Raw genomic sequence first — 26,266 nt, 5'->3', positions numbered from 1 at the left:
TTGAATTTCAGTGTTCTATGACCAAAATGAAAATGTAAGCCTGAAAGGGTAGGTGTACATATGAACTACTTAGATGTTCAAATTGAAATAATATTTGGGAACTAGTTTTGTTCAATTATTACACTGATAGCTGAACACTGTGTTCTTTTATAATAGTCGGATTTTAAGAACTATCAATTGTTTCAACGTTAGATTGTCAACTCGTTTGCAAGAACAATGGAAGCTTGGACAGTGCCAAGTGTGAATGCACGTGTGTTGGGGGCTACCGAGGTGCCGATTGTAGCAAACCCCCATGCAAGACGGAGTGTGTTAATGGTAAGGTCAACCAAGAGAACTGTGCTTGCGAATGTTCCGACGGCTGGAGTGGTACAAAGTGCGGTAAGTATATGACAATGACCTGATGTTGCATGTTAACGTCATTTGCTCAACCATGGAACATGGTATATAAAGAAAGAGGTCAATATGATTACGATTCAAAACATATGAGAAACGACAATTATTTTGCAAATGTGTGCAAGCAAGAAAAAAATTGCCTACGTTCATTTTTTTCTCTTCGTACAATTCATTAATTGCTTACAAAGAACCTGATGATTTTCATGTCCACCTTTCATATAGATTGCAGTCTGAAATGTGCGAATGGAGGTACCTTGGATAGAGAGAAATGCTCTTGCTCCTGCACTGGGGGCTACCGAGGAAACGACTGTACACTTCCTCCATGCAAGACAGAATGTGTCAATGGCAAGGTCAACCAGAAGAACTGCCTCTGTGAATGTACAGAGGGCTGGACTGGTGCTAAATGTGGTGAGTATGTTGCACACTTTGAATGTGATTGGATATTGCTTTTGGCATGTTCAGCATATTTCTGATTTGTAATGAAAATGCACACTATTCTGGATCATATCGTAGATTATTGCTAACACACCTATAGACTAACTTCACTATTCTTCATCCTGGAGTATTAAGCCATAAGATTAAAACAATTAATCAATGGTTTCTTTCATATAGATTAAACATTCAGATTCTAATTGGGAATGAAGACTGAACATGTTCTATTGTGCACAGTAATTAGTCCAAATGAATGTTAAACCCATTTAAGCGTATTTCTGGAGTCACATTTGAGACACTTCCGTTTGTTTTATCTTTGATGAAGACTGCAATCTCAAATGTGCTAATGGAGGTACTTTGGACAAGGCCAAATGTGAATGCACGTGCACTGGTGGCTACAGGGGTGCTGACTGCACCAAACCTCCATGTAAGACAGAATGTGTTAACGGGAAGGTCAACCAGGAGAATTGTGCCTGCGTTTGCACAGAAGGATGGAGTGGCCCAAAATGTGGTAAGTGTTGTGAAGAGTAGTTTGATTTGAGACTAGTTAAGCTCCATAAATTTGTTACACTTTCGTGTGTACATTTACCCGATACGGGTCACTGCAGCTTTACCAAGTGTTCGATTTATTGTCTCACATTGTGATGTTGTGACTCCATGACCATAGATTACCCAATTCATTTGATGAACATGTGTCACTTTGACCACCCCATGGCCTTCCTTCCACTTCTATACTTAGATTATTTTAAGATCAGCTATTTCTCCACTCGGGCAGACTGTACTGATAATTTTCTGGTAATCTTGTTTTCAAATATCAGAAAGCTTTATCTGTGTCACCCATCAGTTCAGAGTATTACAAAGTAAACCCCTCTGTTCATTATCCAAAGAACAAATAGAATGTAACCATGCCACAACATCAAATCAGTGAAGTTTAAGTATCACATTTGATTAACGTCCCTTTAACATTTTTGGGGAATAAAAACGAAAACTGATTTAGTGTATTTTTCACCCAGTTGCTATGGTTTGCATCTTTCCTTTCAGACTGTAGTCGTAAATGTAGCAACGGAGGAAGCCTGGATGAGAAAACGTGCAAATGCTCTTGCGTGGGTGGTTACCGTGGTGACGATTGTAGTCTACCCCCCTGCACGACGGTATGCGTCAATGGCAAGGTGAACCAGAAGAACTGTGTGTGCGAGTGTGCAGAAGGTTGGAACGGCCCCAAATGTGGTGAGTTTGGAATTGTTTTCCAATCATTCCCAAAGGAGGAAATATAGCGTTAATCTGAAATGTTCAAATGTTGAGGTTTTACGTATTACCGCATTACACACCCGAATTATTAAATACCTCCCCTGCTTTAAGAAATAATGCTTCGAGTTTTGTTACGTTTATGGCTGGTGTATCGACCAGTGTACCCTTTTGTTGATTTTGGTAGAACGATGGTGATTTAGTGGGTCCCATGCTGGGAAATCGTCTTAGCATCCATTAGCCTAACTGCAACGTGGTTACGCTAAAATATACGCTGTTTTTATGTTATCTTTTTTTTTGTTTATACCGCTCTACAAACTTTGTAGCTCTGCTTCATAGATTTGCACTTTGTGTGCACATACAAATGATTCGCTGAAATCCGTAAATTCAAAAGCATTTGGTAACGTTTCAGATTGCAGTCTTAAATGTAGCAATGGAGGTACACTTGACAAGGCTAAATGTGAATGCTCGTGTGCTGGTGGCTACAGAGGTGCGGACTGCACCAAGCCTCCGTGTACCACCGTCTGTGTTAATGGCAAGGTCAACCAGGAGAACTGTGCCTGCGTGTGTAGCACAGGCTGGACTGGACCCAAGTGTGGTGAGTACGGCAACCAATCGCTGGGTCATACAAGTTGTAAATCAAATTCACATTTATAACAGATTGATAAAGAACTTTTGCGTGTTTTTTCAACTTGAATATTGCCGCAAGGAATGAGCACATGATAGACTTTTGTCTTGTCTAAACATATAGGCTAACAGACGGAAAACATATTCCAGAATTCAAAATATGTAACACCCAACGGTTTTAATACAAATCCTTGCTTTTCTTCAAAATGGAATGTTTTCTCCCCCAATAACCAACTTGGCTCACTTCATTATGTTCTGCCCCAAATCTGGCTTTTCAGACTGCAGCCTAAAATGTCAAAATGGCGGCACGCTTGATGAGGACAAGTGTACTTGTACATGCGCCGGTGGCTACCGTGGTGCTGACTGCAGCAAGAATCCATGTGCCACAACCTGCGTCAACGGGAAGGTCAACCAGGAGAACTGTGCCTGCGTGTGCAGCAAAGGCTGGAGTGGGCCCAAATGTGGTAGGTTTTAGTGTAGCATCCATCACCTTGTCCGTATTCATGAAATCACTCTTGAAATGGAAGATTGTTCGGCAATACATAAGCGTATGTTTGAATCGCAATCAAGTAGAACATAAACGGCTCTTGCGCCTGATTGTTTAGATTTCTTACCACGGGAAACGCCTTGACCAAGTTGTCTTTGTGCTGGGTTTATGATAACTCAGTGGTGCAGATTTATACAATTAATAACAGAAGAAAACGATTTTAGGCTATTACTCTGAATCCCTAAATTTACATAATTACAAATAGCATTTGGCCTGACTTCGCTTTCATGGAGATGCTTAAAAGGATATCCAGAAAGGCATGTTTCCTCGTGACATCCGACAACAAATTCGAATGCGAAATTACGAATAGCTGCTGCAAACACTAAATCAGACTATAGATATCACACTAGGCTGGGCGATCAAATTGCCGACGCACCGACCGCTCGCTTGGTATGACATGCATTTGCTGCCATCAAGCCCAGGGGGTCATCTCAAAGATATTTTATGCTTGTTCATGAATGAATATGGCTAATCTGTTAACATCTTACCCGTCTTTCTTTCATAAAGTTTGTCATAGAGTATAGCAATTACAACCATTAATCTGCCATCATCAAATGTCTCAAAATATATAGGTGGCATGACCATACGAAATTCGACAGAACAAGATGTTATTGGTAAATTATGACCTGCCGTTTACTAACAGAGTTCTAAAGGATTATCGTATCTCAACTGATCTATAACTCCAACCACAGTCTGCGACACCCGTCCCGATTTTGCTCTTGAGATCACCCCCTCTTAATCATTTTTAGTGATAGTGTGACACCATGATGGCTACGTCCTTTAGTTTCGGTATTAAAGTTCTTATATTTTCGTCAGCTATAGTTTAGTATGCTACGTTTTTCAAAGTGTCCTTGTGATATAATATCATCGAACACTAATTTCCACAAAGCTATAGTCTGTTCCAAAGACGTTACTTTGGACCCCGCAGTAATCTATCACTATCCTGTCTACCTACCAATGAGCTTGCACTTATTCTTGTACTTTTACATTAACTATAAATTGTAGATGGAAATTAGAATGCTTTTTCATTTACATTTGCGACAGTAAAATAAATAAGACATTCGTTCAATCCGTGTTTTCAAAATTGTTTTTATCAGGGACCCATGGAGGATACGAGATTTGCCCACTGTTCTCCTAGCATTCATACTACCCATCCGACCCGTGAAGGTCCCGGGGTAGAATAGGCCTTCAGCAACCCATGCTTGCCATAAAAGGCGACTATGCTTGTCGTAAGAGGCGACTAACGGGATCGAGTGGTCAGGCTCGCTGACTTGGTTGACACATGTCATCGGTTCCCAATTGCGCAGATCGATGCTCATGATGTTGATCACTGGATTGTCTGGTCCAGACTCGATTATTTACAGACCGCCGCCATATAGCTGGAATATTGCTGAGTGCGGCGTAAAACTAAACTCACTCACTCACTCATACTGCCTCTCTAAACATGGCACTCGACACAGAACATTCTGTACACTACTTGTGTACATTCTGTTTGCAATGTTTAGATTGCGGAAGGCAGTGCGAAAATAAAGGCACCTTGAATGCGGACAAATGTGAATGCACGTGCGTTGGTGGTCACCGCGGTCCAAACTGCACCAAGCCTCCATGCACCACGGAATGCGTCAATGGCAAGGTCAGTCAGAAGAACTGCGCCTGCGAGTGTTCAACCGGGTGGAGTGGTCCCAAATGTGGTAGGTATTAAATACATACCAGGAAATTCCATCTTCCATGTAGTCCTGGATCCCTTACTTAACACTGGTAACACACACAAAAGCTATGATCATGTTCATATCATATCGTTCTGTACACGTATTGATGGTCATGTGCTAAAGACTACTTTAAGAAATGCATATTGTTGCATCTCTAGTAGCCAATAGATTAAAGTTATCACATAAAAGAAATGCGAATTGCTCTCCCCGAAATACCCGTGAAGGTCCCGGGGTAGAATAGGCCTTCAGCAACCTTTGCTTGTCGTAAGAGGCGACTAACGGGATCGGGTGGGCAGACTCGCTGACTTGGTTGACACATGCCATCAGTTCCCAATTGCGCAGATAGATGTCCATGTTGTTGATGACTGGATTGTCTGGTCCAGACTCGATTATTTACAGACCGCCGCCATATAGTTGTAATATTGCTGAGTGCGGTGAAAACTAACTCACTCACTCTCATGTAAGACTACGGTGTCTCTCGCCACAAGTTTACGTTTTTACGCTTTTGATTATGATTTTCAAGATTGCAAGCTGTCGTGTGCAAATGGAGGAACGCTGGACAGCGCCAAATGTGAATGTGCATGTGCTGGTGGCTACCGAGGAGCTGATTGTAGTCTGCCTCCATGTAAGACACCCTGCATCAATGGAAAGGTCAACCAGAAAAATTGTGCTTGCGAATGTACAAAAGGATGGGTTGGACCCAAATGTGGTAGGTTTCATTTTAAATGTCTGTATTGGAACCCAGGTGACAACAGGTATAAGGACTGGATGGCATTCTCAGTTGCTTCAGGCTATGACAATACTGAAACACTGACCGACACCAACAATTGTACGTAGATTGAAATGCAGTAAGGAGCAACATTGACAAAGATGCTGACAAAGATGCTGCTCCCTTACTTGTATGAATCCATCCATACTAGATATTACATATGGGCTGTTCTGAATGAATTGAAAAGGTTTTTTTTCCTATTTCATTTGCAGATTGTGATCTCAAATGCGCCAATAACGCCAGTGGATTCAGTTTTGCTGTAATATGGACGGTGTGGAAAAAGGCGTTCACTCACTCACTCACTCCATGCTCATACTCGTTAATATTTTTTATCTTACCTCACACATGAATGTCGCTTTCTGATTGACTAATCGCTATTCTATTATTTTCAATGTACCACGCTGCGAAGTCCGCTTCATGGTAGTACTTTTTTACCTCGAATAACATTGAATCACGCATCAAGAACAGAACTTTCCGATATTTGTCGATTGGAAATCAATGGAAGGGCGATAACTCTAAATCTGTTTACCTTGTGCCGTCTGCGAAATGCTGATTCGCCTCGCATTCAACAGAAGTGCTTCAATCAGTTCAAAATTAAAATTTATGTGTTCCGTAAGATAAATAAGTTGTTCACTGGCCCCTCGGGGGTCCATGGGCTCATGTACACTCGAGGTTTGTTTATGTTCACCTTGCCCTGCAGGGTCGGGGAGCATAAACATACTTCGGGGGTACATGAACCCGTGGTCCCCTCGCGACCAGTGAACAACTTATGATATGTATATTGATGAGTTCTGACATCATTAACATGTTGTGGTTTTTTCACCCTACTTCCAGACTGTGATCTCAAATGCGCCAATAACGGCACCTTGAACAAGGAAACCTGTAAATGCACCTGTGTTGGTGGGTACCGAGGAGCTGACTGTGCACAAGATCCATGCAAGACAGCATGTGTCAATGGTAACGTCAACCAGAAGACATGTGCCTGTGAATGTACGGAAGGCTGGACTGGTCCCAAGTGTGGTACGTAGTTTGAATTTAAATTTCATGTCTAGAAGGAATGTATCAGCCCCAGGAAATATGGATACCCATGAACTGTATATTTGCTTTTGTGCCTGACTTTGAATTTATCTGGTTTCTTCCATAGACAAAAGAAGGAAATCGGTAGTGTAAGATGTCGTTAAATGCTAGTTCTGTTGTACGTTTCTGATGGACATCTGGTCAAATAACAAATAACTGATCATCAATACATTCCCACTGACTACCCCATCCGTTACAGACTGCAAATTGAAATGTGCAAACGGAGGAAAACTGGACAGTGCCAAATGCGAATGCTCATGTGTTGGTGGCTACCGTGGGACAGACTGCAGCAAATCCCCATGCAAGACGGCGTGTGTCAACGGGAAGGTCAACCAAGAGAACTGTGCCTGTGTGTGTACCAAAGGCTGGAGTGGTCCCAAGTGTGGTGAGTTGATCCAGTTAGTTTCATATTAGTAAATATGGTTGTAGTTTAGCTCAAAATCACGCCGTCTGGTTGTACCGGGTTCCAGTGTGACTTAAGGTCCAAATGCTGCAAACCATTCACATGCGTCATGAACCATGAAGCAAATTTTGACGCAGTCAAACTTACATATATCTGGATGCATAACGTTTTTTTATGGATAACAACTTTTCTTATTTCAAAACATTCTGGCTCCAACATCAGGTGCATGACAAATGCCCGCGTGAATGAGAAGCTATACTTTACCATTAGACACATAAGGGAAAAGATGTTTATCCAGAAAAGTTATGTTGTGTTGCAGATTGCAGTTTGAAATGTGACAATGGAGGAACCTTAGACAAAGCCAAATGCCAATGCACCTGTACTGGTGGCTACAGAGGAACGGATTGCAGTCTGTCTCCTTGTAAAACGACCTGTGTCAATGGCAAGGTCAATCAGAAAACCTGCGTTTGTGAATGTTCTGAGGGCTGGACTGGCCCTAAGTGTGGTGAGTGATGGAATAATCTCATGTCTTCTCGTCTCGGTGAATCTGTACAAAATACACTGTCCAGTGAATTATTTATCGCATAACTCTGGCCCCATTTAATGTTTCAGATTGCAAGCTCAAGTGCTCCAATGGCGGTAAATTGGATTCAAGCACCTGCTCGTGTTCTTGTGTTGGAGGCTACCGTGGTGCTGACTGTAGCAAGGCACCTTGCGCGACGGCATGCGTCAACGGTAACGTTGACAAGAAAGACTGTGCATGCGTTTGTACAAAAGGCTGGACTGGCCCCAAATGCGGTGAGTTGTAGTTGTATGTTTCTTTAACAACAGAAACCTGACAGTTTCCATGACTTTATTCATCAAATACCTCCAAATTCGTGCATCATTGCTCCGAATATCACGGGATTGTTTGTTAAGACTCTGACTTCCTCCGACAGTAAGAGAAGACATTTTTATTTAATCGTTTTCTGATTCTTCCATTTTGAGCTTGTCTAAGTCCTGGTTTCCAAAACGCTTTAAAGTGACTGGATTGGATGATCCCCTGACTTGTTTGATTCCATTTCATCTAATCAAGTATAAAGTGCATTAATTTGTCCAGTATCGATTGTTTATAGACAGCTATGTATGTATGTAAGTCTGGTTGCGGCATTTATAAGTTATACTATCTCTGAGATGTGCAGTGTGCTTTGTTTATATCTGTCGTTCTAGATTAAATCGATCACGTTCTGTTTTGACTAAAGACATGCTGCGCAGTTCAGCGTTAAGACACAAGTGGAAGAAATTTTTTTTTCAGTCTTATATAAAGTCAACACAGGATTCCAAGGATATTCGTAGACTGCGTCTTATTGTCCGATGGTTACTGGGAATGAATTCCATATGTCCGATGATTATGTGTAACTAAAGGTGTGGGTTTTTAAAGACCACGGTGGCAGCATGCCCCTGTTCCTCACAGGGGAACATATCGAATATAAAAAAAACACCTTGTTCCATACCGTAAAGGTTCTGTTGAGGGCGATTGCTTATCTTGGTGGCGAAAGCGTTCTCTTGTCACGCCACACATTACTACAATATGTGAAACCTATCGCTGGTGTCCCCCGATATATTGTTGGAATATTGCCAAAGGCGGCCTGAAACGATAATCACCGGCTCACTCTAGGTCATGTATTATGTTCGCGTGATGTTATGCATTCCAGACTGTAGTCGTCAGTGTGCAAATGGAGGCGCTCTTGATAAAGCTAAGTGTCAGTGTACATGTGCGGGTGGCTACCGTGGTCCAGACTGTACTCTTCCTCCATGCAAGACTGAGTGTAAGAATGGCAAGGTCAACCAGAACAACTGTGTATGCGAGTGTACAGAGGGATGGACCGGTCCTAAGTGTGGTGAGAATTTTGATACTTTTCATTTTCCACTCACTGTCACAACCGGAAATTAATTATTTTTATTACAATGTTTGACGGACTGCCAACTGACGTGTTCTAATGGTAGCACACTCGACACTCTACATGCATTGTTGGTATATTTGCCTAACGACCATTTTACTGCCCTCTTTTAATTTACTGTGTCCATTAAACAAATGGTTGGAATGAAATTCTGAAACCAAGGTCCTACTATGGTAATGTTTCAGATTGTAGTCTTAAATGTGCTAATGGAGGTACTTTGGACAAGGCCAAATGTGAATGCACGTGTGCTGGTGGCTACAGAGGTGCGGATTGTGCCAAGCCTCCATGCAAGACGGAATGCGTTAAGGGCAAGGTCAACCAGGACAACTGTGCCTGCGTGTGTGAGAAAGGATATGTTGGTCCCAAGTGCGGTGAGTGTTTGGGGTTTTGATGCTCATCCGAATTGATAGTGGAACACCTCTTAATACCAGTGCTTGACAAACATTAAATGACGCTTTCGTTTTTCAAATTCACGCCCAATGAGACGTCAGTCTGTCAGAAGTAGCTTGTTTAATAAGTTTTGCGCTTCCGTTTCAGACTGCAACCGCAAGTGTGCAAATGGGGGGAAACTGGATCCAAGCACATGCAAGTGCGCGTGCACCGGCGGCTATCGCGGCGCCGATTGTAGTCTTCCTCCTTGCAAGACAGAATGCGTCAATGGCAAGGTCAACCAGGAGAACTGCGCTTGCGATTGTGACTTCGGTTGGAAGGGACCAAAGTGCGGTAGGTGACAGTATACATTACCTGTTCATAATGTTCAAGACGTTATTGTAGAGAATATGTAGACTATTAGAGAATGTTTCTCTACGTTTGAAGGCTTGCAGCGTTTCCTTCAAAACCACTAAACCATAAAATGTCTCTGTAGGTCTGTAATGACATTTATGTAGCTGTACGGATACTTCTAGATCAACAGTACTTTTGTTGCTAAACACCGTTCAAACGATCGCCATTACCTATACCATGGATAACATATGTCCTGAGTTTGTTGCTATATTGACCATACAAAGGTTTGTACTTGTCATACTGGTCCTCAGATTGCAAGCGGCAATGCAGAAACGGAGGCGTCCTGAATCCGGCAAAGTGCGAGTGCGCATGCGTGAACGGCTATCGTGGCGCGTTATGTGGCCTTGACCCGTGTACCACCAAATGCGTGAATGGCAAGGTCAATCAGAAGAACTGCAAGTGTGAATGTTCGGAAGGCTGGAGCGGTCTGTCTTGTGGTAAGTGGTTAATAACGTTTAGGTTATACAACCTTCGCGTACAGCTTGGTTGGAGCAGGGTACAGCAAGCTCATGTTGACGACATTAACAGTTAATGCACAATCATTGAACTCGCCGGGCTAGCAGATATGTGGACACAGAACGTCATCTTCATACTGTAGGAAAAGCAAGCATTCACTCGTTGCCGCAAAATTTAAAATGACTAACACCTGCCGTTTGAAACAAGAAGACTGACGCTACAAACGGCTGTCAACACAATTACATATATCCAGCGAGAGGAGGCAGGGTAGCAATAGTGGTCTAAGCGTTGCCTCGTCAAACAGAAGTACCCATGGGAATTGAACCAGGGTCAATGTGAACCTCACTTTTAGACTCCCTGGTCGTGAAATTGCTAAAAGCAGCGTAAAACTAATCTCGCTCTCTGGACCTATTCATACATAATACACAAGTAAACTTTTCTTGTTTGGAAGAGCTTGCCACAAAAGGCGACAATGCTTGTCGTAAGAGGCAACTAACGGGATCGGGTGGGCAGACTCGCTGACTTGGCTGGCACATGTCATCGGTTCCCAATTGCGCAGATCGATGCTCATGTTGCTGATCACTGGATTGTCTGGTCCAGACTCGATTATTTACAGACCGCCGCCATATATCTGGAATATTGCTGAGTGCGGCGTAAAACTAAACTCACTCACTCACTCACTTGTTTGGAAGAATCACTTCCCTTCCCAATCCTCTTCAGCCCCTACACGTACCATCCGTTTGGCCCTGATCGCGTATACATAGTACATTAAGTAGATAACTCTTCTAGATATTTCCCTCTGAGGACCTGACCCGTGAAGATCAGGGGGAAATAGGCCTTCAGCAACCCATGCTTGCCACAAAAGATGCTCATGCTTGTCTTGAGAGGCAACTAACGGGATCGGGTGGTCAGGCTCTTAGGCCTGGTTGAGACATCATCGGTTCCCAGTTGCGCAGATCGATGTTCATGCTGTTCGTCACTGGATTGTCTGATCGACAGATCGTTGCCATACAGCTAGAATATTGCAGAATGCGGCGTAAATCTCAACTCAGTCGGAGGACCTCAAACGGGAAACGCGCGTCCTGACATAACCGATAGTTTTCAAACTGTCAACAACTTCGTACTGTATGTAGTAACTGGTCAAGCATTGCCGAGCTGAGAGAGCAACACCACACAACTCGAATATTTTTAGAATGACATCTTAAATCGCTCTAAATATTTTGTGTTTAGAATGTGGATTGAAGTGTAACAATGGCGGCACCCTGCTGAAGCGGTACTGTCGCTGCATTTGCGCCAATGGCTACCGTGGGGAATCTTGCAGCGACCCACCATGCAAGACCGAGTGTGTACGCGGCAGGGTCAACAAGCGCACCTGTGAATGTGTGTGCAGAAAATATTGGTCCGGCCCCAAATGTGGTAAGTATATCGTTAGAATGCAGTAAACTATGAAATACGTGGTTTTAACGAGCCTTTGCTTCTATTGTGGACAAGAGTGGGAGGGTCACAAGCTTTTCCTGTATATTTTAATCATTGTACCAATAACGATTTACATGTAGCAGTAATTTTTACTTCAACGTTTTATATCCATAGTTTACTGGACAAAATAAGTTAGGGATATTTGGTATTTTAATGACTGATTTATCAGAAAGTCAATGAATAAATACAGTATAATTTTTGGTATCTTAATGACTGATTTATCAGCAAGTCAATGAATAAATACAGAATAATTTCAAAATTTACAAATATCCTAACTATTTTTGTCCAGTATTTCTTACATTGCACCTTAACGTCTAAGCTATGAATGTGAGGCCATCATTTAAACCATTCGTTCTTCGAGTTTTGCAGGAGCAACAGGCATTGTGCATAGAACATTGTATTAAACGTACTATCGAGTGATCAACTGAGGAGGTAATAGCGAAGGCCGAATTCCACCCGATACACAATTTGTCTGGCTTTATTTTCAGACTGTAACCTGTATTGCCGGAATGGTGGCATACTGGATCCCAACACTTGTTCCTGCAAGTGCGTCAATGGCTACCGAGGCGCCGCCTGTGGCCTACCACCCTGCAAAAGCCCGTGTGTCAATGGAAAACACAACCCGAAGAGCTGTGCCTGCGAATGTTCCGAAGGGTGGAGTGGCTCAAAATGCGGTGAGAAAAGACAATGAGCAAAAGCAGCACTGATTCCAGATAGTTTTTGTTAATACTACACTGGCACTAGCTCTGGAAAATCTGAATACTTTGCTCTGTGTAACTTATTGACAATATTATAAAGAGGGTTTGGTTACGTTATCATAAACTAACGCTTTTATCAGTAAGCATGTATTTTATTAAAGGTGAGGCCTTGCTTTGGAGCGGGTTCTTGACGATAGGAAGGTCAAAGTTAGCGTTCGTGTTTGTACTACATGCCTTAAGGATGGTCGCTGTGAGGCAAACCCGTGAAGGTCCCGGGGTAGTATAGGCCTTCAGCAACCCATGCTTGCCATAAAAGGCGACTATGCTTGTCAGAAGACGCGACTAACGGGATCGGGTGGTCAGACTCGCGGACTTGGTTGACACATGGTATCGGTTCCCAGTTGCGCAGATCGATGTTCATGTTGTTGGTCACTGGATTGTCTGGTCCAGACTGGATTAGTTACAGACCGCCGCCATATAGCTGAAATATTGCTGAGTGCGGCGTAAAACTAAACTCACTCACTGAGGCAAAGTTTTGACAGGAGTTGTAGTTTACAGATTCGCTGATCACGCCGAAGGTCTGGGTTCTATTCATCAGTGGGTGCAAGTTGTGAAGCCAATTTGTGGTGTCTCCCGCCATGATGTTGCTGAAATATTGCTGAAATTGGTGTAAAACCATACTCGCACAGTAGCAGGTTTACACACGTCAGTTGGACAAATTCATTTTAGATATATCCCGTTATGTACATGCGTGACACACAGGACACCCCACAAATTAATGCAGCTTCGTCTGAAAGCACACGTTTTCTAACGGTAATCTCAGCATAAAGTTTAACATTATCTCCACAGACTGTAATCTCAGGTGTGAGAATGGTGGGATACTGGATGTCGACCTGTGCAAGTGTACTTGTGTCAATAAGTACCGCGGAAAAACTTGCAGCAAAGCCCCGTGCAAGACACCGTGTGTTGAAGGACGCATCAACCAGGACAACTGTGCCTGTGAGTGTCACTTGGGCTGGAGCGGCGCCAAATGCGGTAAGTCTGGGCAATCAATCATTGTGACCCGTGAAGATCCCGGATAGAACATGTCTTCAGCAACCCATGCTTGCCACAAAAGGCGACTATGCTTGTCGTAAGAGGTGACAAACAGGATCGGGTGGTCAGACTCACCGACTTGGTTGACGCATACATCGGTTCCCAATTGTGCAGATCGATGCTCATGTTGTTGATCACTGGATTGTCTGGTCCCGACTCGATTATTTACACCGCCTCCATATAGCTGGAATATTGCTGAGGGCGACGTGAAACTAAACTCGCTCTCTAATCATTGTATTCGACCAGACCTGTCAAGGTCAGCAAACGACCATCGTCTTGTATCTGTAGGTTATCCTACTCAAGCCCCATCTAATAAATTATACACGTGCTACAGCGACTTAGTGGTAAGAGCGTTTGCCTTGTCGATCTGTAGGAACCAGTTCAGACCTTGAAGACAAGTGTCAAGTTTGGAGGTCATCCTGACGCCTGGAATTCGTATTAGGCGACGTCTTTCTATATATCCTGCAGCTGGATATTTTAAGAATCGAGTAACATTCCAGATACACCTGTTTAGTTCAGTTAGCACTGTATGTGAATGGGCCTGATTCTGTATGTTTGTGTATGGCGGTACGTAGCATTGGGTTGTGAACATATGGGCATTCAGGCAAAATAATGACATTGTTTTAACTTTCAGTTGTATTCTGCCAATGAAGTTTACCAAAACTACTTCAACATTGCATGTCAGAACAATGATACAACTGAATCATTTTCCTTGTAGATTGTAGCCAAGTGTGCAACAACAACGGGACTCTGGATGTGTCCACTTGCAAGTGCGTCTGCTCCGGGGCATTCTACGGGAAGAGCTGTTGTAAGCATTGCTAATCACATCTTGACTTTGTTACAAATAGTACCTCTTCATGGTTTTTAGCACATCTCCTACATCTAGAATTGACGTCAAGATCAACGTACATCAACATGTGCATGTACAGATGCTGTCATAATCGAATTGCAGACCGACGTAAAAGCTAACGAATTATAACGTATAATAGAAGGGTTTACATAGTTCTGATATTTCCCTTTGGAAGTAAACAACCTCGAGCACGTTATGCCTTTCTAAAAGACTGTAACGCATGTGTTCGCCACGTCAGTGACCCGGATGGGTACAGTGTGTGAAGGACTTATCTCGAGTCATCCGCCATAATGCAGGACTGTCACTAAAAGTGCTGTAAAACATGCTCACTCGTACGTGTCTGTCATCGTCAGGAATGGGTTAAGGAAACTTAGCGTTACTAATTACCCATGACATTTACGTCTCCCGTTGGTTTTCGTCTAAGCGGGCTTTACAAACAGCTGATTTTATTTCTTTCAGCAAAATGTCGACGGAAATGCACGTCCCCACAAGTCCTGTCTCCAGCTACCTGTTCATGTCAAGGTGACACTTGATAACGTACTCGAAACATCAGTCACTGCTTATAAGCTTTGTGGACAGGGTAGCTGCAATAGAGCAGTTAACTGGATTTTAATATTTGCCTTAGCGGCATTGGGAACAGGATGCCCCAGGATGGCTGTTCTATAATCTGATATTTCGCATTTTAGATTGCTCAGTGTGGCATGAAATAGTTATGCTGCACCCGCCTAGTATCCTGCTCGCCGATGCGTACTGACCTGTATATATTCCATGCTTAGTGTATTGGGGTGTCTTCGTTTTCTCTTCCTTTCACGTTGTTCCCCCCCCCCCCCCCCCCCCCCCTCCACACACACACATGAACACCCGTGAAGGTCCCGGGATAGAGTAGGCCTTCAGTAACCCATGCTTGCCATAAAAGGCGACAAACGGGATCGGGTGGTCAGACTCTTCCCAATTGCGCAGATCATGTTAGTCACTGGATTGTCTGGTCCAGACTGGATTATTTACAGACCGTCGCCATATAGCTGGAATATTGCTGAGCGCGTCGTAGAACTATACTTACTCACATGATTAGTAACACCACTTCACTCAGAGCTAAAACTTCTTGTCAATGAATGACCAGAGTACTCGCCGTCCTGTTTTCAGCCTTGCCGCCGTGCTCGAAAACATGTTCTGAGCCAGCGGTGCTCTACAAACGAACCTGCTCCTGTGTACCGAACACTGGTATGTCATCGTCCATTTGCGTCGGTAGAATAGCCAAGTTGGTGAGGTGGAGTAACCTGTGTGTTAAGGCGTTTATGTTCACAACAGTTAATTAAAATCGGCTACTTGTATTAACCGGAAACTGCTACAATCACGATAATGGAATGAATATAGCGTCCGCTCGGCATGCTCAAGACTCAGGTTTGAATATTACTTAGGAATATTACTTATTCACTTGCTTACAATGGCTAAAGCGGCATGAAACATTAATCACTAGTAGTTTGAGTACTGCTCACCTTTTATAGATTCAAAATATTTTGTTGCCACATGCAGTGAACTGCGCCCAGTTCGATGGCTCCAAATGTAAAAAGGTGGTTGAAGGCAAGTTCTGTGGTACGCCTGCTTATGATGCTGACTGCCCGCAGGGATGTGGACTTTGTGGTATGTATGGGTCTGTGGGGTAGCCCAGTGGCTGAAGTGTTCGCTCGTCACTCCGAAGACCCGAGTTCGATCCCCCACTTGTTTATTTTTTCTATTTTATTCCCTTCCGTGATAACGCTGGAAAATTGTTCAAGACAGCATAAAACTCGCTGTGGCTCGGTACGACATAATTTAAAATGAGTGTCGGGACAGGGTTCCAAATTAACGCTGTACCCCCAGCGGGTTTTTTTTTTTTTACACAGTTCCGGTTAAACCAATTGGGTGTCGATGTATCACAAAAAATTATTTGATCATGTCATGATTTTGATTGTAATACAATAATTTACATACTCTCATCATTCAATTGATTAATTGTATCAGACTTTAATAGCAAGCTGTATAATCAGTTCTAGGTTTGACTCTGGAATAATCAGTAGTTGTTTTGTTCAGAGCGTGACTACACTCCGCCACCAAAGGATGACAAACCCAAGGCACATATAGACGATGAGGACGAAAATCCCTTCGGTAAGCAACACCAAGGCATCCTGGGTGCCTATTGCTCCATCCTTGAGCCGTCTCGGGTAATATGCCTATACGATATCCCCACAATCACTTGGTAAATTATTGCAGAGCTGCAATAAGGATACAAAGTTCTCTTTAACAAGCATCCAGCGTTCGTAATAGTAGTCCTGCCAAGCTTGTCCTTGCTCCTATCAATCACAAGATGGCTTGGTCAAGAGTCTTTAACTAACATCCACCAAGCAGCTTGAACATTTAAACGGCATTTAGTAACATAAATGCAAAACCGGAAGTTTATATAATCTGTTACGACTTGCAGCGAGTGGGTGCGGCAAGGTACCGAAAGTGGCCAATTCGAAGTACGTCCAGGATGGTGACGGATCCGTCATGACTGTTGTCATTTACTCATGCCTTGATGACTTCACTGGAAACGGGGAAGGCATTACTCAGTGTCAGGAAGACGGTACCTGGTCGGATTTTGAGTTCACTTGTAAATGTAAGTATTGTGATATTTAGCCAAGTGTACATTGAATCTATTTCCGATTATAACTTAACTACATAGTTATCTGTGTTCAGTACTTACACACTACTATTCACGACGACAGCATATGTAAAAGTAACAAAGGGATCGCTATTCCATCAAATGTGAAGTATGACAGATTTTCTTTAGCCGGGACTGTATTCTACATGTTTTCCGTAGCGCTAGCCGAGAGCCGCGATGCGGTCCTATACAGTCAAGACATGACCCTGCATCGCGGCCGAGAACACCACCTTCATAAATCCTATTCAGATTCTAGCGGCCGATTACCCCTCGTATTTTCTTGAGATTTTTAAAATATACTTCCCGTGGGTTTTTGACTGAAAGGTCGATACCGATCTACTCCCAGATAATTTCCCTACACATACACGTAACTGTCATGTTTTTATGATCATACGTTTATATATTAATGGGCATGTTACCCGTAAACTTCGTGTTTCAACGATAGCGAGCTGACATGTTGACATGCTATGCGCATGCGCCAAATTTCTATAGTCTGTATCGGAAGATGTTCTGCATTAGTGGTACGCAAAACTCACTCTCGTCTCATGTTTCGCGCGCTCGTACTTCAGTTACAATCACTCTTATGTATAACGAATTTATCTGTTTTTGTGCCATGATTTATAGCTTTTCTTTGCAGAGAGGGTTGTTGTTAAATATATTTTTTCTTTTGTAATTGGTAGTTTAAATTAGCAACTGAGATTGTTTGCGGCTCTGTCCTCAAAGGATGTTGAAGTAGTGTAAAAGTATTGTCCTGAGACAGTTCCTACCTCACGAACTTAAGTAAATGCAAACTTACCAGATTTTTTAAACGAGTCATTTTTGTGATTTCCAAATATGGCTAGATTTGACTACTATCGCCATCGGTACAAGAGATCATGTAAATCCAGATAAGGTCCATGCAGGTAGACAAATTACTGTAAGTCACCGAGATACCCGGTGATCTACCTTTAGTTGGCGCGTATCCCCAGTCCTTTTCTTAATTTCTTTTCTTTATTTTAATTTAATTCTCTATCAGTGATAATCTAGTTATTTTCCTGTCCTTTCTATAATATAACTTTATCTGTTTTTATGAGTCAGTAGAAGACGCTTAGAAGACGCGCTAGTTTTAAATACTAACTGTGATAGACTAGTGGTTTTACTGTCCTTTGGTCGACAGGTTCTTCATACTATGCATATATATTTCGTTTTTATATCACGTATGTTCTCGTCACGATATGGCTGCAATATTGCCGATGTGACGTTAAATATTAACTCACTCATTAGAAGATGAGACCCGTGAAGGTCCCGGGGTAGAATAGGCCTTCAGCAACCCATGCTTGCCATAAAAGGCGACTACGCTTGTCATAAGAGGTGACTAACGGGATCGGGTGGTCAGGCTCACTGACTTGGTTGACACATGTCATCGGTTCCCAATTGCGCAGATCGATGCTCATGTTGTTGATCACTGGATTGTCTGGTCCAGACTCGATTATTTACAGACCGTCGCCATATAGCTGGAATATTGCTAAGTGCGACGTAAAACTAAACTCACCCACCATTAGAAGATGACATATCCCACCGGCCCTCACTTCTGACATACAAAAGAACAAATCTGAGATTACCTGAAGCTTGATTGTTGTTTGACAACTTCAAATCGCTTCCACGGCTTTAATAAATGAATTGTTTTAGTCACCATATGGCTGAAATATTGCCAGTGTAGTTATCAATCACTCACCATCTGTCCTGACAGATAAACAACGGAATAATTTACCATGTGTTTCAATGTCTACACGTAAATTACGCGGTTTTGTGTTGTTGGGTCGTTTTGTTTTTGTTTTTGTTTTGTTTTGTTTTCTTTTTAATTTTTGGTACAGTTTTTGCAGAAGTAAAGTTTCTTTGGCAATTGAAAGTGAATACGCCGTATACATTATAAACAAAACCCCCCAAAACAAACATAAACAAAAAAAACCCCAAAAATTGATTATATCGTTAAAAGTTAGTAACGAACGCACACCTAGAGTCATTAAACGCCTTTGTCCATAATAATATATACGTCATATAACATGAATGTAATATAAATTTCATAACCAGGATAATTTCTAATGAATATGTCTGTTAATAAGAAATACTAATAACTTTCCTACAGTGAAACATTGTACCAATTTGTTGTACTAATATCTCCTTTCAAGTATTTTTTCTTGGAAAACATATTATCAAATCCATAAAAAATCTTATGATGTGGAAACTGAATCTGTATCATTTGATTGTATATTGGGTAAAACATTAAATCCTTATACATGTAACCTCAGAACTTCATACTACAGGGGGAGGATGCAGGTTAATTTATGCTGTTGCTTAGAGGATGATGTTTAAAGGGGAAAATAGACAAAAATTAGTTAATCAAAATGGCAAAATGATACTGATACATAAATATCGAAAGATAATTTGACAACGTCAGTAAGTAATAGTAACGAAGAAGACAAAGCTAAGATGACTACAACACCGTGTTATTCACAGAAATTAGGATGCTGACAACAGATAAAGTCGTTCAAATTTAAAATTGTAGTTTCTCTGTATTCTTTCTGCAAAGCTGAACCTGAAAATATCATTCATATTTTATTTAAACCTACACATGTAAAATCATTGAGGAACAGCCAAGTATAATTGAGTGAGTGAGTTTAGTTTTAAGCTGCACTCAGCAATATTCCAACCATTTGGCGCCGGTCTGTAAATAATCGAGCTTCGACCACACAATCCAGAGATCAACAGCGTGAACATCGCAAATGGAATACGATGATACGTGTGGACAAAGTCAGCGAGCCTGACCATCCGATTCCGTTAGTCGCCTCTTGCGACAGACATGTGATGCTGAAAATTTAAATATATCCCGGATCTTTACGGGTGCACAACCTTATAAAATGGATAGAAAATTATTCCGGTACTAAACAAAATGCATAATAGAACACCCTCATTTTTTATGATTAAAAGAAAAATGTAATGACGTCTGAAGTCAAATTACCTTGCAACAAGCAATACGTCTGCACAAACACGATCAAATTCACTCACAGATTAAGTTCAAACATTCATATTATCCGGCAAAATATTATTTATAAGTGTAAAAACTAATACTAGTAATAACATTCTTATCTTACACTTAGGCCTGCTTGGATTTTGTTAACAATACAAGAATGTAAATTTTGAGAATGTTTGAAATTCTTGGACATGTGTCGAAGTGAAAAATCATAGTGAAAACGACAAGATCGTGCTTCCTTAAGTGTCCTGAGCACTATATTGTACAAAAATAAATGTGCTTGATCCCAACTATACGTCTTTTTCGTTTGGATGTGAATGGAATCCTCACTGCAAAGAAAAGCTATAAATCATGGCACAAAAACAGATAAATACGTTATACATAAGAGTGATTGTAACTGAAGTACGAGCGCGCGAAACATGAGACGAGAGTGAGTTTTGCGTACCACTAATGCAGAACATCTTCCGATACAGACTATAGAAATTTGGCGCATGCGCATAGCATGTCAACATGTCAGCTCGCTATCGTTGAAACACGAAGTTTACGGGTAACATGCCCATTAATATATAAACGTATGATCATAAAAACATGACAGTTACGTGTATGTGTAGGGAAATTATCTGGGAGTAGATTGGTATCGACTTTTCAGTCAAAAACCCACGGGAAGTATATTTAAAAAATCTCAAGAAAATACGAGGGGTAATCGGCCGCTAGAATCTGAATAGGATTTATGAAGGTGGTGTTCTCGGCCGCGATGCAGGGTCATGTCTTGACTGTATAGGACCGCATCGCGGCTCTCGGCTACCGTAGCGCATGCTCAAGATTTCCTTTGAGATTGTTTAACAAATACCAAAACGGAGCGCTCGATCCTGAACGCCTGTGTCCGGACGAGTGCCCGCGAACTATCCTCACCGCTGCCTCGCCAAGCGAACAAAGATCACTATTAGTCAGCATCCACCTTGCGAATGGGCAATTAAAAGCCAAGAAATGTTGTGTAAAGCATAAAGAAGTTGACATCCATAACATTTTGTCGTATACATGTTTTTTTGTACCCTCCAACAAGAAGACGAAAAGCTATTCGGCTTTTAACACGAGTTTGTGATAAATGGTTTGATGTAAGCAAGCGCTCGCATCCGTTCAGGACCCATGCGAGCGCTTGCGGTTCTGAACACGCCTTAGGTTTAACTGAATTAAACGTCCATTTAGATAGAATTAAAGACCATACGAACTCTCATTTACTATTGCTAAATGCAGTGTAAAACCCCATTTGCCTGCAGTTTAATTACTCATATCTCAATGTTTGCATGCTATACGTTCACTTTCTACTTATTCTAGCCAAGGCTAAGAGGAGTATTGCTGGATGTGGACCCCCTCCCGAACTAGACAGGATGACAGTTGCCTTCAACACCACCTCAGTCGGCGCTACCGCTATGTACGATTGCCACAAGGGATACGTAGGTTCTGGATTTGGCCTGTCCGAATGCTCACATGACCATCAGTGGACGGGACCAACACTTACCTGCTCAGGTGGGATAACGGCCAGACATTGCCCTGATCTGTAATTACTACTGCGCGATATTGGGAGACTGATTGGCTCGAAAACGGTGTCAGGCTGTTCCTTTGAGGAAACTTGTGTCAAGATCACAGATGATTTTTTTGTGTTAATTAGCTTATGGTACATATATTAGATGTAATATGGTATTGTTTAGGTGGGGTTTTAGACGTTGAGTACGTTAGATTACAACCTCTATCGGGTAATACAATGGGAACAGGGTTATACATTCAGGTAAGCGTGACTTGGTATGGTCAGAGCTGGGGATACACCATAGGGAGGTGTAGCTTGGGCATGGGAGGTCAATATAAATAGTGGCACAGTCGGCCAGAATCACCATCGTGTTCACCCCACATGGCTTCAAGCAACTGATATTCTGATACATCTCACGCTGGCTGGCAGTTCCGGAATTTGCCGGTCATCTTTAGAGTAAGAAGTGAAATACCTCCGCCCGTAAGGTGACAGCCTCCTGCATAGTAAAAAAGAGGATTATCGCAGAACGAAAGTGACCTGGCACAACTATCATCTGCACAGACACCTACTCCGTGAGGCGAATATGCTTGTCAGAGGCAACTAACGGGATCGGGTACTCAGGCTTACTTAGTTAACACATGTCATCGTTTCCCAGTTCCGCAGATCGATGCTCATGTTGTTGATCACTGGATTGTCTGGTCCAGTCTCGATTAGTTAGACCGCCGCCAAATTGTTGGCATATTGCTGAGTGCGGCGTAAAACTACTCAATCGTATTATTTTGGAATTTAGTTTTGTGTAGTTATTAGGGTTTGGTTATATTTTAAGGGACGGAACAAAGCTTTAAAAAAGTTTTGTTTCTGTGATATTTGACAGTGTGTCTGCATAAAGTATACCAGGAAATCACGAAACAATCCAAAGGCTAGCAACGAAACTTCTTCACAACCTACTTCTGAAACACTGATTTTAAGACAGGTTTCCATGGCAACTGGCAATCACTATTTACGATACCTGAATGGCAAAATGTGAAGACATATCCATTTGAACGAATCCATAATACATTTAACATGGAAAGGTAAAGTTTGATGGATATTGAATCTATAACCTAATATCTCATTTTAATGTATTTACTTGCAGCCAAATCAAGCAATTGGATACAAGTGGGCCAAGCATTGAAATCTCACAATCCACAGTTCTACTCAGTCGTGCATCACCTCTTCTGGGAATCGTGTTCCCCGACAATGAGCGTCTCAGTCACCTTGGGACAAGACAAGATGCTGTTCTATCTTCACAACGTCGGGTGGGACGGATCTGATATATGGGGTCAGTCGGTTCTCAGACTGACCAAGCGAGACTGGGATACATTCTCGTTAAAACCAAAGCGCGAGTACAACATTTTCCTAACGAACTCCGACTGGGCCATCCTTGTCGTCGGCGACAACGGAGTATACGAGAAGAAGACTCGACGTTCTATCCTTGATTGGTCTTATAAGAATGATTCGTGTCTGGTGCACGTTGGTTCTGATTCGGAAGCGGTTCTTGCAGGGCTTCTCGATGGAAACGGCCTTCATCAAAGGGACATAACGCACTTTGATGGAGAACTGTTTGCTACTCAAAGTCAAAGCGTATCACATTTCAAAGATCAGGAAGCAGGTTGGTATACTACGAAAGAATTATCAAACGGTGTTCGAAACGTAATCAGATGGCATCCAAACAAAAAGACAATGACTGCAAACATTGACGAGACACCTCAATGGTGCCTGGACACATGTTGGCACGAAGTATCCTTGACCAAAGACTCGACGCAACTAATCAAAGGAATCACTGCTGGACACAACGCCCTTATAAGAGTGGGCAAGTTATTAGGTGCAGCTCGAGATATCATTGTCTATGAAGGTCAGGTGACGGCAACCCTCATGGAGTATTGGTCCCCGTCTGACCAATCACCATTCTCTGAACATTCTGAACAAGTATGGCAGTCCGTTTCATCTCGAGGGGAGGTAACCTCGTGTAGACATAAACAGGAAACATCAACGGTCACATCCTACACAAAAGAGGACCTCCCAAGTCGGTGGTTCCTTGACAGTCGGCCATGGAAAAAAGTTCTCTCTATTGATTCTAAAGGAACAGTTATTTCCGGTTCCAAATTGGATCTTGCTGTCAGCCTCAAAGCCAGCAAAGAACTGAGACTAGGCATCCGTCTCAGCCGTGGCCTCCTTCACTACATGAGTGTCGATACAGTGGTTTTGCGAGATTCCGGTGATATCGCTGCGGAGGTCACAAACCATCCGGGTCTCGAATTGGGCAAGGATTCAAGATTCAGTCTGTATTCTAACTGTCGCTCATGGGCAGCTATTATTACGACAGGAGGACAGTACAAAGTCTACGAGTACACACTGGGCAACGTAGGCAAGCACATTGTAAGGACGGATGTCGTCAGTATAGAATGGTTTGTGTACTGATCTTTCACATTGGTGTCGGTTACAGATTTTTACGTAATAAAGTGGTCCATGGTTTCTATTTCTTTCGTTTGTCAATGAATTGGAATGTACCTTGCAGTCACCAATGGTCTCTTCACGACATGTCCATGCTAATCTAAACCGTCAAGGTCCCGGTGCCTTCAGCAACCCAGGCTTGCCTTAAAAGGCGAGTATGCTTGTAAGAGGCGACCAAACGGGATCGGGTGGTCAGGCTCGCTGACTTGGTTGACACGCCATGGGTTCCCAATTGCGCAGATCGATGTTCATGTTGTCAACTGGATTGTCTGGTCCATACTCGATTATTTACAGACCGCTGCCATATAGCTGGAATATTGCTGAGTGCGGCGTAAAACTAAACTCACTCGCTCTCATCCGAACGAAGAACATGGTTCGAATTCACCACATCGGTGGCCCATGGATGTTATTGCTAAATGTGGAATAAAACAATATTCGTATCCAATGCTACTCAACGTCAGTAAGGATATTTTATCTAAATGAAATGACTAATCTGAAAAAGCCTGGGATAGCACATCAGAGCGTAGAGCATGTATCACTGTTCATCATGTCTTGCTACGACATCAGGATCAGTAGGGTACAGTTGTGGTCTAAGCGTTAGTAACGCTGAAGACCCAGGTTTGATTCCTATCACTTTCACGACCACTTACTCACTCGCACCCCAGATTTACTTGCCAGAAAACTTCAAAAATATTAAAAGGGTCCGCTGGTAGCCACAGTCCCCCATGGGAGAATATAAGAAAGATGGTAGATGCGCTTCTCCCAAATGGGATTGTCACTACAAACGGACCCTTTTAATATTTATCTTTCTGGCCAGTAAATTTGGGCTGCGAACGGAAAGTGGTCGGTGAAAGGGTATGAGGGCTACAAAGCCTTCGTTTTTCAAATAGCGGCTTATACCAGACGTGGTCCAAAACCCCTGTTTATACTAGTCGTCCTGGTAACACTCGGTAAATTTAGAGATAATATACATGTCATATAGTGGGAATAATAATGGGATGTGGTGGTTTCAACTTTCCACTGATAAGGCGTGACAGAGTTGTCCCAGGAGATGCAGTCAACCGTACATCAGCATCGTACCTGTCTGTGTTGGTAGATTTCACTACAGTGGACTTGGCATAATCGTACATCTGAATTAACCGACAGTCTGTGAAATTTGACATATGTCGTAATAATAAGATAAACATTTAAGTGCTGATTTGATAAATTTAACACAATTCAATAAAAGTAGCTTGTCATTCGAAGTTCTTAACTTTGGTTTTACAAGAATTTGTTTAATTATTCAATAGAGGTAAATGTTTTTCGTGCCGTGGCATATTTATCACATTCAAATAAGAAGTGGGCCTCATCTTCATTTTTATTACTATTACACATCTTACAAATTACATTTAAGTTGTATGGTCCCGCACGAGTGTCAAATAAGGCATATCAGTTCAGTCAGAATTGATACAATGACACTCGTGTCTGGATTTGTCGTTTGTCATTTAATAATCTAATCAGTATAAACTGAATGATTAATACAGGAATGACACATTATATCGTAATGAACACATAACTACATATACTGGATTTGCATACCCCACTTGTAATAGCTAAACTTTCAAAAGGATTTATAGCATTAAGTTACTCACGTGAAGGTCCGGGGTAGAATAAGTCTTCAGCAACCCATGCTTTCAAAGCCAAGTATGCTTGTCGTAAGAGGCGACTAACGGGATCGGGTGGTCAGGTTCGCCATTGGTTCCCAGTTGAGCAGATCGATGCTCGTGCTATTGATCACTGGATTGTCTGGTGCAGACTCGACTATTTACACACAACCACTAAATAGCTGGATTAACTTGACTAAAAAAAACACAAAAAAACTAGGAGACTGGTTTCAGTGAAACGTACAGGATCTCTTAGGTATTCGCAAGGGCAAATCATTTAGATGTTGAAGGTATGCTCTTGAAAGGAAGAAACGCAAAAGTAAAATAGCATTGAAACATTTGGTCATATTCAGTTATATGTAAATGAACGAAAATAAACTGTAAAGCATTGACATTAGGCAAAGCAATACATTGC

General features: G+C 42.2%; 1 protein-coding gene across 1 annotated transcript in view; it reads left to right on the top strand.

Moving 5' to 3' along the window:
- Nucleotides 1-24,234, top strand: part of LOC137267769 (fibrillin-2-like) — a 59,287-nt gene extending 35,053 nt beyond the window's left edge. The window contains exons 42-68 of the mRNA XM_067802215.1: nucleotides 193-378; nucleotides 616-801; nucleotides 1,151-1,336; nucleotides 1,867-2,052; nucleotides 2,483-2,668; nucleotides 2,976-3,161; nucleotides 4,750-4,935; nucleotides 5,477-5,662; nucleotides 6,557-6,742; nucleotides 6,999-7,184; nucleotides 7,522-7,707; nucleotides 7,815-8,000; nucleotides 8,897-9,082; nucleotides 9,328-9,513; nucleotides 9,680-9,865; nucleotides 10,177-10,362; nucleotides 11,612-11,797; nucleotides 12,346-12,531; nucleotides 13,405-13,590; nucleotides 14,369-14,458; nucleotides 14,960-15,022; nucleotides 15,644-15,721; nucleotides 16,034-16,141; nucleotides 16,571-16,645; nucleotides 16,959-17,135; nucleotides 21,526-21,717; nucleotides 22,851-24,234. Of these exons, the coding sequence (XP_067658316.1) occupies nucleotides 193-378; nucleotides 616-801; nucleotides 1,151-1,336; nucleotides 1,867-2,052; nucleotides 2,483-2,668; nucleotides 2,976-3,161; nucleotides 4,750-4,935; nucleotides 5,477-5,662; nucleotides 6,557-6,742; nucleotides 6,999-7,184; nucleotides 7,522-7,707; nucleotides 7,815-8,000; nucleotides 8,897-9,082; nucleotides 9,328-9,513; nucleotides 9,680-9,865; nucleotides 10,177-10,362; nucleotides 11,612-11,797; nucleotides 12,346-12,531; nucleotides 13,405-13,590; nucleotides 14,369-14,458; nucleotides 14,960-15,022; nucleotides 15,644-15,721; nucleotides 16,034-16,141; nucleotides 16,571-16,645; nucleotides 16,959-17,135; nucleotides 21,526-21,717; nucleotides 22,851-24,175 (5,642 nt within the window). The 3' untranslated portion in view covers nucleotides 24,176-24,234. The remainder of the gene's footprint in view (nucleotides 1-192; nucleotides 379-615; nucleotides 802-1,150; nucleotides 1,337-1,866; nucleotides 2,053-2,482; nucleotides 2,669-2,975; nucleotides 3,162-4,749; nucleotides 4,936-5,476; nucleotides 5,663-6,556; nucleotides 6,743-6,998; nucleotides 7,185-7,521; nucleotides 7,708-7,814; nucleotides 8,001-8,896; nucleotides 9,083-9,327; nucleotides 9,514-9,679; nucleotides 9,866-10,176; nucleotides 10,363-11,611; nucleotides 11,798-12,345; nucleotides 12,532-13,404; nucleotides 13,591-14,368; nucleotides 14,459-14,959; nucleotides 15,023-15,643; nucleotides 15,722-16,033; nucleotides 16,142-16,570; nucleotides 16,646-16,958; nucleotides 17,136-21,525; nucleotides 21,718-22,850) is intronic.
- Nucleotides 24,235-26,266: the final 2,032 nt, after the last annotated feature.

This window comes from Haliotis asinina, chromosome 16 (assembly GCF_037392515.1).
Source record: "Haliotis asinina isolate JCU_RB_2024 chromosome 16, JCU_Hal_asi_v2, whole genome shotgun sequence".
Classification (NCBI taxonomy): Eukaryota; Metazoa; Mollusca; class Gastropoda; order Lepetellida; family Haliotidae; genus Haliotis; species Haliotis asinina.
Note: the sequence above shows the minus strand (reverse complement) of the source record. Positions and strands in the feature narration are given on the sequence as shown.